Genomic DNA, 13,090 nt, shown 5'->3' with positions numbered 1-13,090 from the left:
TCATTTTACTGAAAAATTGTTCCCGCCAAGTTGCAAAAAAAGAGGGCACACACACACACACACACACACACACACACACACACACACACACACACACGCGCACACAAAGCTTCAGACATCGTGTTCAGTCATCTCTAATTCATGAGTTACTTTATAAAAACCTGAAAAATAGAAATAATGACAGAAAACTAAGCCAAGGTGATAGCGTCTCATCATTTGTTCTGTCTGTTCATCAGCCTGTTTGCAATCATAAAAACATGAAAATGTAGCACTTGAGTTTGGAGAGACAGCAAACATTATTGGTATTTTTTAGAGTGCGGGGGCTCATTTATGTTTGTCAAAATGGTAATTTGTAGAAAGCAGGGCAGTCACTATGTCAGATGTGTGCTGTGCTTTCGTTTCACCTTCATGTTGTTTGTGTTGTTTTCTTTTTTTTTCATCAAATGAATTAATTTTATTCAAAATGTGCTTTTATGGAGTGCAAAAGAAAACCAGAAGAGAACAAATAGAACATTCACAGTTCTTTGTTCCCTGATACTACCACAGAACATAATTACTTGCCTTTTATTAATTATTAACACAATATCAGTTTATTTTCTTGATATATCACACAGAAAGTATTGTCAAAACTATTATAAAAAAGACTTATTTCAGACAAACAATAACAAAGTGCCATACACCGGTGCCACTGGACCCTCTGATTACCATCAGTGGACAAGCGGGTGAAACGTCTTGCCCAAGGACACAACGATTGAGACAGCTGGAACGAGGGATCGAGCCGGCAACCCACCGGTCACGGAACAACTCCCCTAATCACTCCACCGCAGATTTTAGTTTTAAAATAAAACTTAAGTCTTGCCATTCTGCTAAAAAGACTCCAACTTTAATTTCTGGAAGAATTTTCCACAAGCTGGCATAATGAGTCAAGTTTAATCGATCAAAACACATTTGATCATTTYGAAAGGACAAGTTGATCTGCAGCTTTCTGGAAGTGACACTAATGTGTCCATTAGCTCATTTAGGTAATCTTACGGATGAGCACATGATTTATTCTGTCTTTACTGCATTACAGAGAAACATAATGTGTCCACAGAAATCCTAACCTGCTTTATTTTAGCTGAATTAATGTTAAAGGATTCATTTACTGAATAAAATTTAATTTATTAACTGTATGAATTAATATGTTGTGAATGTTTCATTAAAGACAGAAAAGACATCTATAAAGAACAAAATGATGAAGTTATGATTCATGCAGTCTGAGTCTCTGAATGCATCCACATTCTGTGCTGGTTCTTTTTAAAACCTTTAGTGACAAGTCATGGAGCCCACCAGGGGAAGGGGGGGATTTTTTTATATTGCGTTCCCTTGCAATACTTTTTGATTCCCATGGAAATGCATGCATTTCCTTGCAATATTGTTTTGTGTTAGCACGCAAAATTTTAATGTTTTGTATTAACTGTATTGAATCTGATTTTTATATTAAAACAACCGGTCACCAAAACAGGAAATGTCGTCACAAGTTCAAGTAATTGACGGCAATATTGTGTGGCTGCACGGAGTTAAAATATTTGCACATTATGTACCTTCATGCTTGGGTGTGATCTATTCATTTCTAAGCTGAATTGAATTTTAGGAGGCTAACTCCTATATAATGGTGAGCATGTGAATTTGTTAATAAACCAGCAGACACAACAAGAATAAACAACGTTTGCGTTACCACGCAATAGATGCGAGGTAATGCAAAAAAAAAAAAATAATAAAAAAAATAAAGGAAAAATCACTATTTTCCCTCGTGGGCTCCATAACTAGCACCAGAAAATAGTGAGTCTCKATACCCGTATTTTTTCCTGTCATTTCCAAGTCTAAAAGTCAAATGTTTTTCTGAGAATTAGTGTCAAGTTTGACTTTATCCCCAAAGCAAAAGCTGCGGTGGTGGAATATAAGCTGTTATTCTGCAGAAGAAGAACTTTTTCATGTCTCCTCATGGACCTAAGTCACTTTCTTCTAATAAAATCTTCCTTTGATAGCAGATGAAATCTCTGAGTGTCCTTCTCCTTTGTCAGAGCAAAATTACTTTTTCAAAAAAGAACTCCTCCACATCCTTAAACTAATGGTCTTAGTCATCTTATTTTAGAAATATAGAAATATCTGTTGTAGAAACTCTGGAAGCTGGAAGGGAAAATATCTAAATGCCTAAAATACCTTTAGGCTCTTTTAAAATAAAATGGGGTTTTTGTAAGAACTGTTGATTTAAATAACTTGGACTTAATACTGTTTATTGTGGCATTTAAAATAAGTAAAACTCAAAGCCAAAACAAATGACTTTATCAAGTTGCATTTGCTAGAGGTCTTCATTGATGTGCATTTTTATTAAAGCCACTCACTTTAATGTTTTAGTCATTTTTTAGGAGCATGTCTATAGATATGAACCTGTTCCATATGTCCAAACTAATATATAGGCTAACCCTTTTCTCAACTGTAGATTTTTTAAAAGTACATTTAAGGTACCAGCCTAGCCTACATCACATGAATAAGTTATATTTGATCAAAGAAAGAATTAGAATTCACCTTGAAGTTACCCTCGAATCAAAATTCCAAAAAGCCTTGAACACAGCACATGGCTAAATAATAAATTAAGGACAAGGTGGGTAAAAAATCTGCCATATATAAAGAAAACAAAAAGGATAATAGAAATTGTGGTGATATTGGAGGAGGAAAAAGGTAACAGTAGAGTCAGGGAGGGATGGAGAGATTAGGGAGAAGAATAAAGGAGAGACAGGGAGATAAATGGATGCAAAGAGAAAATGCTGAGTCAAAGGGACTGAGAAAATGTGCYGCTTCTTTGATATTAGAAACAGACACACATCACTAAAATGTCTAATCCTCCAAAAAGCCAAATGGGGTGAGCCAAGGGTCTTCYGTATTTTTCCGCTCACACTAACACTGCATGAACCCAGACATACTCACACACACCGAGCCGACGTCCGAGCTCATCCTTATTGTCCTGGGGTTAAGAAATGCTCTGAAATGGCCCAATCAGGCTCAATCTGCCTACAACAGGCCCACTCTGCCCAGCAGTGACTTGTTAATTGTGAGAATGAACAAAAAACACTCGTGTCCCCTCACAGCAGGGCAGTGAATTCTCCTTAAACCCACCGCAGCCATTCCACTAGCAAATTCAATTATAGGAATGATTCATCCGTTTATTATGATAACTGTCAGCCTTTTTGTGTCACAAAATAAGGCAGAAAGAGGAAAAACAAATGATTTTCTCCTCCCTCCCCCATGTTTTCATCGGCGTGTTTTTTTTTTCACTTCTGCTTATCTGACTTTCTCTGCCTCAGTCTCTGTTTATCCTCTCTTCATCTGCTCGGGGGTGTGAGGCGAAATAGTCTTCCCTCCTCATTTTCTGACCACCACCTCTTCCCCCTCAAAGCTGGTCCCTTTCTCTGCCTGCCTCTGTAAAAGCCAGCCAGCCACCCTCCTCCCGCACGCTCCCCCCTAGGTAATTAAGATCTCTGATTTTACGGTTTTCTTTTCCATAATAGACTCAGCAGACACTGAGCAAGCTGCCAAGTCTCTCTCTCTCACACACACACACATACACACACACGAGAGCAAAACAGTAAACAGATGAATGCATACACCAAACAGCTGATTCCACACTGGACTCAAATTCTCTTCTCCTCTCCTCTCCTCTCCCCTCTCTCTTTCTGTTCTGTCAATTTATTTCCTGCACAAGTCAGGATCTTTATGTGTTTTAACTCTCGTTTGTTTTTGATGCCAGCATGTAGGATGGCTTGCAGCAGAGCGCAGAATGAGAGCTAGAAACCAGTATTTTTCTACACAGCTCAGACTTGTCTGGCTCAGTTCGGTCCTCTTGCTGCTCCTCCAGCTCCCCGCAGACCGACACCCAACAGCTACAGGGACTCAGTCATGTACTATTGCAGCAACAGAGCTCGTACAGCAGCCAGAAACACAGCCCTTACAAATTGAACACGGCAATGGTACCTCACCGTTTGCGCTCTATTTCTCTCTGACTGGATCTGGCTCCCTGAATTCCCTCACCTCATTCTGACACTTTTCAGCTGCTTCTTTATTTTACCCACTCACCTGCAGTGAGAGAAGAAGTGCTCTGGATTGCACAAAATGTCATGGTCAGAACTATCAGAAATGCTTTTCACAAGAAATTATTGTAACTCTCCTGAAAAACTAACAGTTTGAAAACTAGTTTTCTTCTTTGCTTCGTTATAGCTTTGTTGAACATACATCTGTACATAGTTTATTAACATGAAATACTGTTTAAAAGTAAAATCATTGGGAAAAAGTTGCCTCTTTGCACTGATAAACTCATCACATTGATTTAAGCCAAATGAAGTGAGCCTGGATCTTGTGCAACCCACCCATTGTGATCCTTTTACTTCCAATTGATTAGAAAAAGGCTCCCTTGGGTCTAAACAACATGAAGCTGCAAATAAGGACAGGAACATGAGGTGTTCTTACAATGGTGATAATTACTGTAAGAATGTTAACGGTGGTGGTATATGAATCTTTAATTTCTGTACAGTCTGCTCAGATGCAGCAGAATAACACATAATTCATGATGTTCTGATCCTTGTTTCACTAAAACATCTCTGACCTACACGTAACATCAGGGATTTTTTTGAAAGTGTCCCATAGTTGCACATTTTTTAGTTTGAAAGGTGCAAACCTTTATAAATCAGGAAGGTGTTTATTTTTTATTAAAGTTGACATATCCTGCTTGTAAACCCTTCTTTTACCCATTTAAATCCTCATTTGGGGTGTATATAAAYTGGAGCTGCAYTYCTTTGGTCTGAATTCCTCCTTATTGTAGCTCCACAAGCCCCTCTTTCACCTCTTTTTCTGAGGTGTGTCTCAGATAAGGAGGTTTTATAGAACAGCTGGAGCTCAGAAACCAGGTGACCGTGTGATCGGCTGGAGAAGCTAACGGCTAACGCAAAACGGTCAAGACTCTGGATTTCCCATTACTGTACATGTTGACAACAGAGCAGAAAAAAAGGACTGACGATGTAGAATCATAAAAACTATTAATAATAGCACTAACCCAATTATTATTAATATTTTAGTTTATATAATCTGATGTTTTAAATAATGTCAGTAAATCAGTTTGTGTTGTAGATTTATTAACAGAAGATAAACAGGAAAACGTCTCATTTTACAACACAAGTCAGCAGATTTGATCTTATTGAGCTCAATGTGATCTGAGCAGAACATAATGTAACAGTTTAAAATTAAAATAATCTTATAAAGTCCATGTAATCACTGTTATTTATTGAACTGGTAAACAGATATTAGCTTGTGGAGCATATATACAGAGTTTAGCACTGTTGAATCACGCTACAATTTAACACAAACTATTAAATATTACAGCTGATTTGTCCTCTGATTAATATTTAGACCTACAGAGTGTAAAATAATATTATAAATGTGAGTATTTTTAGATTTCTGTTAGAGGAACCTGACCTGTTAAGAAGATGTTAGCTAATAGAGACAAGTTTCATCCTATGACCAGAGAACATTTTCTAACTGTTGACTGGTAAATATAAATATTATTATTTTTTACGACAGTAAGAAGAAATAATAAATAAACTTTATTACTAGCTGAAGTCATCATTTTCAACTAGCAAAAGTCTAAGTTACAGGCTGACTTCTGGTCTGGTTTAGATCATTGTTACTTATAAATTATATATTTTTCTGGTATAAATCTGCTGTTTGACATGATTGTTGAATGAAATTAACATAATTATTAATTTATTGTAAAAACATGACAGATAATTTGTGAAACAGATCCGGTTCAGCTGCTGTTTATCTGGTAGTTTCTATGGAGGCTGTGAGCTGTTGTCCTGTTTGGTCTGTTTCTGCTCCTCCATGCTGTCACAGATGCTACCATTGGACGGTATGGGCAGGGATCAGTCTAGTGATCTATATATTTGTCTATGGTCTCAGATCAACTCATTTTAATGCTGTCTCTTAAAATCTAAAGGATAACTCATACTCCGCCCCCCTCCAGCCTCCAGACCGGTGCCTTCTAGCTTGGTAGAGGGGTTTACCACTATGTAGCAACGCAGAAAATCTTTAATTAGTCTGACCCAGAGCCAGAGGAGAATGAAGACAACCAAACTGTAGTTGGTAAGTCCTGACCTTATTTAGAAGTTCTGTTGCAAAAACTGTGATGTAATCATTTAGAAAAGATCCTAAAAATAGAGAAATATGACCCAAACAGAATATTAGAGATATCATCACAGCACTGGGAGAAACTAAATTCAAGTACACAACAAAAATGCATTTAACTGCTAAAAAAAGTAGATTTTGTACATGTCCCCTTTAAAGTAACATCCATGTGAACTCCTGGACACAAGACCAAATCCCTGCTGAGAATTTTTCCTTAAAAAAGGCACAAGAAAGCATAAATTCTGCTGCAAATTCCTTTCCAGGAAAGCAAACACTCAAAAAGTGACTCATATAATCAGATTTCTGCTCCCTGATGAAATGAATGTTGTTTTAAAACTTTACAGAAAATTATGATGAGTCAATTAAACTTCAGGCTGCAGTGATTTGTTCAGCTTTTGGGAAATAACTTCGTACTGTTAGGTGCCAATAAATTGTGACTGCAGAGATTTTCTTTAATGAGTTTAGCTGTCTGTACTTGCTGCCCTGAAGTTTGATCTTAACTATTTAAAATGAAGTGAAATCTACAAGTTAAATAGTGTAGCTGATTAAAATGTGGATTTCCCCTCTAGTTGTAGTCAGAGTACTGCATAAAGTGGCCTCAAATTAAAACTACTGAAGTGAAGTGAAAAAGCTTTAAATTRAAACCTCAGCACAGTCCTCGAGTAAATGTACTTTTTCACCACTGCTTTTCTGTCACTCTATCTCTTTCTGGCTCTGCGTCTCTTTCTGCAGACACTTTCCAATCTCTTCTTTCTATATTCAATTTTGTTCTTTTATTCCCTCATCGGTGCAAGCCTATTCTCTCTGCTTCTTCTTCTTTTTCTTTTTTCCCCCTGCTTACTTCTTTCAAAGCATCACATCTACTTCCTCCTTCCTCTTTCCTCCTCTCCTGGGAGTAAAGATACTCTAATCCTCTCTGTCTAATGCTGTCAATAGCTCTCAATAACAATGAAATAGCACCGTTTTCTATTTCGGCACTGATTAAGCCATAACCTTAGTTAGGATCTTATTCGTCATCGGGGCAATCCAACTCTTGGTAATAGCCAATCAGATGGCTCCAGCGAAATGCACTGCTCCCATGATAGGTTCCCCGTTGTTTTGATTGACCGCACCTGAGGGCCCGCCACTTCGGCCGGGCTCGATCAATAACCCATCACGCACACGAGGTGAGCTCATATAAAAACCCAGGTAGATGAAACACAGCAACACACACACACTTCTGGGGGGAGAAGCAGARTGAGACAGTGAGACCACCGGAACGGGAAGCAAACAGAATAGTGTGGAAGTGGCCAGCAATGCGTGCGACTTATGGCGCAGTCTGAATAATCATTTGTTGCGTAACCGTCATACAAACACAAATAAAACAACAGCATGGAACTTTGTACTTGTTGGTGCAGAGATTTTATTTATTTATTTATTTATTTATTCAGTTACTGGCAGCTTTGCAGTCACATGCTGCGTTAAGCAAGAATGATGTATTGAAGACAGTAAAAGGGAAAACGACTCCCACTCTGTGCCTGTTATCCTATGTTGTGTCACACATACAGATGGCCTCACATAAGCCCTGCCTCTGTTCCCTCTGAGCTGTGGAAACCATAATGAGAGCGGCACAGCCATCTGCACAGTATGGTGTATGCCATTAGTATTACAAACATGTTGACGCACACGTTTGACCACCCATTGAACGAGAGGTACGTTCAGTCAGGAACGATGGTCAGCGACTGGATGGAGAGAGGAAAGCAAAATGGAAGGTTGTAAAAAAAAGGAGTCAAACAGGGGTTTTTTTTGGTTTAAAGGGATCCCGATAAGTTGTAACATTAGACTTTATATGATAAACATATACTTTAACTGTAAAATAAAGACTGTAAAAATACTGTAGGGTGTTCAGTTTTTATCATTTTTAAACRAYAAGTTAAAAAATATATTACACAGACGGGGCCATTTTATCTACATGCAAAGCATTCTGGGTAAATGATGATGTCAACTAGGTCATCAGTGCGAAGCTGCTAGTGAGCTATATCCACCCTGCAGGTTAATCTTGGACAATATCTGATGATTGACTCTTTTAAATGAAACCAGAGAGCGTTGACAGAGAGGAGAAGGTAGAAATGACTCAGCCTGTAACTGAAAATATGGATGGAGMACCTCAGTTTAGCTTGTTTGTCATGCTAGCACTGATCTAATACATATAAGGCAATATAGGGTGAGGGATAGCACGAAGGCTAACAGGCTAAGCTGYGGTTCTTCTTCCATGAAGCAGCTCTGTTGTCCTCCATCCACATTTTCAGTTACAGGCTGTCATTTCTACCTTCTCCTCTCTGTCAACGCTCTCTGGTTTCATTTAAAAGAGTCAATCATCAGATATTGTCCAAGATTAACCTTCAGGGTGGATATAGCTCGCTAGCTGCCTCGCACCGAGGACCTATCCACGTCATCATTTACCCATAATGCTTTGCATGTAAATAAAATGGCTCCATCCGTGTAAAAATATATTTTAAAAAATTTACAAAACTAAACAGCCTACAGTATWTTACAGTCTTTATTTTACAGTAAAAATAAATGTTTTTCAAATAAAGTTTAACGTTACAAKTAATCAMGGATCRCTTTAAACATCAAAGCTAAGCAAAAGTTGGAAAGGTGACGGAGGAGAAAATYCAAAATAAAGATATCAAAGTAAAATGTTAAGCATGGAAAGCGGAGGGATGCTGGTTCAACAAAACATCCAMGAGTCCATCATCTTTATCTTTGATGTGCACATAAGAGTAGACACACTCAGCACTCATGTCCGCCCCACCCCACACTCCTTTGTCAGGGCCAGCGTCTGACTGCTGTTTACAGCTGCACGGGTCAATTGAAGGTCRTGAACTCAGCGTTTCAGCTGCCTGTCAGACCTGTCTGAAGCTCAAATTGGTGAACGAGAAGTCTGAACTGACCCCCCTCCCCTCACCACATCATCAACGCAATCGCCTCCACCAACACAACCCCTCTCTCCACGCTCCCGTGTCCATCACACACACACCCTCTTCTTTTCCTCCTCTCTTCATCTCTCCATCCTTCAACACAACCTTGTCACGTTGTCAGTCAGAGCAAGGATTTGTCACTCCTGGAGACGGTTGCTTAGCACCACTGGAGCTCAACTGAACTCTCTTTGTATTTTTATATATTTTTTTTACATTTCTTTATTTTGCATTTTGTGTCTTTTTGAAGCCGGGGCTCAGTGTTAGGGTTAGGGAAGCAATCTTGGTGGATGCTGATGAAGTGGTCTATACTACACTATACATTCAAAGCTCTTTCCTAGTGTTGGCCTATCTGTGTGCTTTGATCTGCTTTTATGTTTGTGCATGTGTTCGAGTACGATGTGTGGATGTGCAGAACTTGTGTGTCAGTGTGATATTTCTTCCCCACCCTTTTTCTTTGAACGGCCTCTGGAGAACTCTTCTAAGTTGAGTCTTGTCATGTCTAAACAGCAGATTTTCCAGAGGAGATGCGAAAACCTTCTGTATTTTCTAACTAGATGTGTGCATGGGACCMGGCTGCCTGTGTGATACGACAAGAAACATCTTCATAACGGAGAATAAAAGTGTACTGCGTGTGTTGTCAAAGCGCAGGTGCTCCGAGTACATGGAAATATGACAGTGCAAAGCAAAGATAAGCCGCGTGATGACAATTTAAAGAAAAACTATGCCAGCAGAGAGATATTGTGTTGACTAACCTGTTCTCCGATCCTGCAGGTGTTGGTACAGGCAGCCAGCAGACCGTTCTCCATGAGGAGCAGTAGAAGATGCCGGCTCTGCCAGCACTGCTGCTGTCAATACGCTTCATCTTCTTCCTGCTAGTGACAATGGCACCACGCTCCCTGAGTCAGGCCCCTCTTCTTTCCTCCGTTCGCATGGGTAAGTGGAAATGTATCCCCTTACTTGGTTCACAAATATTATCAAACTATTTACTTGTTTCGTTTGCCTAATTTTTATCATCTGACCAGTACAGTTCATCTCCGCACACATCACAGCTAAAATAGAGACAAAGTTGGTGTCACAGACAAAGATGTGTTAATGCCAGAAGCATTTTTCAGCAACGTCAATTATTTGGCAACCAGCTCTTTGAACGGAGTGCAACAACATCCCGAATCATCTGTGCACAAAATGACTATTGTCGACGCTGCAAACACAAACGTYGGCTCATTCCCCACACGCGCCTCTTTCAATTAATTTGACAGCGACTGAATGCTTCTGTGTTTATGTGTGAGCGAGCGTCTCAGCGCTTTCTCAGAACAATTTTGCCAAATAACCTTTTTTACAAGGTCAAACGTAGAAACATTTGCACTTCACTTCCAGCAAGGCACAAACCTGATCGGAGATTTTCTACGGTAGACCAACACAACGTAGCACAGAACTGTGAAGAGGAAGGAGAAKGATGCATGGTTTGAAAACCTTTTACAGGTAGAAATTTGAAAAAATGTGGCTTGCATTTATATTCAGCCCTTTTTATTCTGATTCCCCGTATTAAAATCCAATGCAATTGACAGTGCATTCTCAGAATTATAATAGTTCTGGAAAAATCTTTAGAGTGTTTCAAGTAAAAAGCTGAGCTGCAACTTTCTGAACCAACAGTGGTGAGAGTCCGGCCCGGCTTACACCAACATACAAAGAGTTCCAGTGATCCAGTTGGGATTTAACAAAAGCTTGATTCACCGTTCAAAGTCATTAGAGGATAAAAAGGTATTCACTTTAGATAAAAGCCTCAATTTAAAAAAGGATATTTTTGCTGCAGAGTTAATTTGTTTAAAACAGATTAAAATTTCAGTCAAATATCACCCCAAATATTTTTTATATGAGATTATACAAACAGCTCCAAGCTGCTTGATTATGTTTAATAAGTTGGAACTACCACTCATCTTTGTCTGACTCTATAAGATAAGTTTCAACCATGTCGTTTTTAAAATCAAATCAAAATATGTGTGTGTGTTTCTCCGGACGGATGTTCTAAACTACATTTCGTTCTGCACTGCATCTTGATYTTGTGTGTGAATGACAATAAAAGCTTCTGATTCTGATTTCAGCATATTTTTACTCAAGTAAAAGTAAAAATTAGCTGTCCAAGAAATTGCTCAAGTAAGAGAAGAAACTTTTTTTTTTATAAAAAAGACTACTTATATWCTGAGTAATTATATTTGTTTCAGTATTTTAAAATGATGTCATCAGACTGAGAAAAAAAAAGAAAAATGAAGCACAAATTCCGATTTTTTTAAAGACTAAACTGAAGAAAATTACAAATAAGATGATTCAAGATAACAAATTCCAACAGGAGAAAACTTATCCAAGTCTAATTATTCTCATAATCAAACTAATAGTTACAGTAAGATCAGGTTAAAGTACTTCCAGTAACTAGATCTACTGTTTATTCACTTGACCTCCAAATGTCTCTGCAGAGAAAATAAAGCTTGAGCACAAGCAAGAGGTCTCACTTCAACATAAATTAGGTGTGTCTCTGGTGTATTCCTGGTTAATACAAGTTTGTTCTTCATTCAGTGAAGTTAATTATAGTGGGTAAAATATTCAAAAATTTTACTCAAGTAAGTGAAGCAATACTTCAAAATAATCTTACTCAAGTAAATTAAATCAATGTAGTAAAACTACTCCTAAAATTATTTTTTCCCCAAAGGTTATTCAAATAAATGTAACTGAGTAAATGCAGCTATTACTACCCACCTCTGGAGCAGAATATGTTGTTATAATAAAACCATAACTTTTCAACCACTTCCAGGGTTTTGAGGCATTTTCATCTCACAAACAACAATGATGTTYGAGACTGAGTCAGTAGATGAAGTTAAATATCAATTTTTTCCTAAGCTGAAAACAATTTGAGTTGCTGTTATTTTCAGTGCAATCAAACCTAAATCAGAGGCAGCCTTTAGTAAGACCGGACGCTCAGTAAACTTCAAAAGTGACACTTTCTGCTGCTTCCGTTCACCAGCAGTATGTTTTACACAACCACTGCACTCACTGCAAACTCATTTGAGCTGTTGTGACAGTGTGATGTGTTGTGAGCAAACTGTGACTCCATAAATACTTCCATATTGTACTTTACTTGATTATAGTCATCTTCATGCCTGCAGCATGGTGAGTTCAATGATGAACTGCTGCATGGTGGGAACTTCTGGGTATTCATYACAACAACCTGTCGGTGAAGTCTTTCCACTTAGTGATGCCACAAGAGGAACTCATTCACTAAAGGACCGTGGAGCTTTTGTATTCACTAAATAGGAGTCCTTGCAAAGGGTGATATTAGCCTTTAACTGTACTGCCAACCAAATATGTAACTGTTAATAGAAGTGGGTTTTATGTTTTTAAGCACACACTACACAATATGCTGTTTTAGTCACGTACATAAAGTGAACTAAAATAAGTAAAAAAAGGCTACCAAAGTTCAAAGAAAATCTTTAAAAGACCTTCAAAAAGCCAGAAGAACTATTGATCAAGACCTTTTCAAGAAAGTTACAAGAATGTCTGGCTGCTTGCATGCAAAATGTAAAGAAATGAGGGGTAGTTTTGCACAGAGCTGAACACTGATGGTAGGAATGAACCCGAAGATGAGACACAAGTGACATCCAGTCAGTGTGTGTGCTCTGATCTGCTGATAAGGAAACTGAAATGAAAATCATGACACACACCGCCGGTGTGAAGCTGTGAAACGTCCTGTGAACGGCAAATATTTGGCACACCACATGGGATTTTCCTGTAACTCTCAAGTTCATGTATGATTGATGAACAAAGGTGACCATTGTGTGAATAATTTAATATATTTACTGAAGCAAATCAAAAAGATTATTACTGTCAAGGTCAGTGGTTGAACCCAGAGTGCAAGCAGACACTAGGAG

At 38.4% G+C, this 13,090-nt stretch overlaps 1 protein-coding gene across 1 annotated transcript in view; it reads left to right on the top strand.

The window, feature by feature from the left end:
- grik5 (glutamate receptor, ionotropic, kainate 5) overlaps nt 1–13,090 on the top strand; it is a gene marked incomplete at its 3' end in the record, with an annotated part of 86,682 nt that overhangs the window by 66,964 nt on the left and 6,628 nt on the right. Inside the window, 1 exon segment of the mRNA XM_014013406.1 lies at nt 9,945–10,106. Within this exon segment, the coding sequence (XP_013868860.1) occupies nt 9,995–10,106 (112 nt within the window).

The sequence above is a fragment of the Austrofundulus limnaeus genome, unplaced genomic scaffold (genome assembly GCF_001266775.1).
Source record: "Austrofundulus limnaeus strain Quisiro unplaced genomic scaffold, Austrofundulus_limnaeus-1.0 Scaffold101, whole genome shotgun sequence".
NCBI classification, from domain to species: domain Eukaryota; kingdom Metazoa; phylum Chordata; class Actinopteri; order Cyprinodontiformes; family Rivulidae; genus Austrofundulus; species Austrofundulus limnaeus.
The sequence above is the reverse complement of the archived record's forward strand: the minus strand, read 5'-3'. Positions and strand labels throughout refer to the sequence as shown.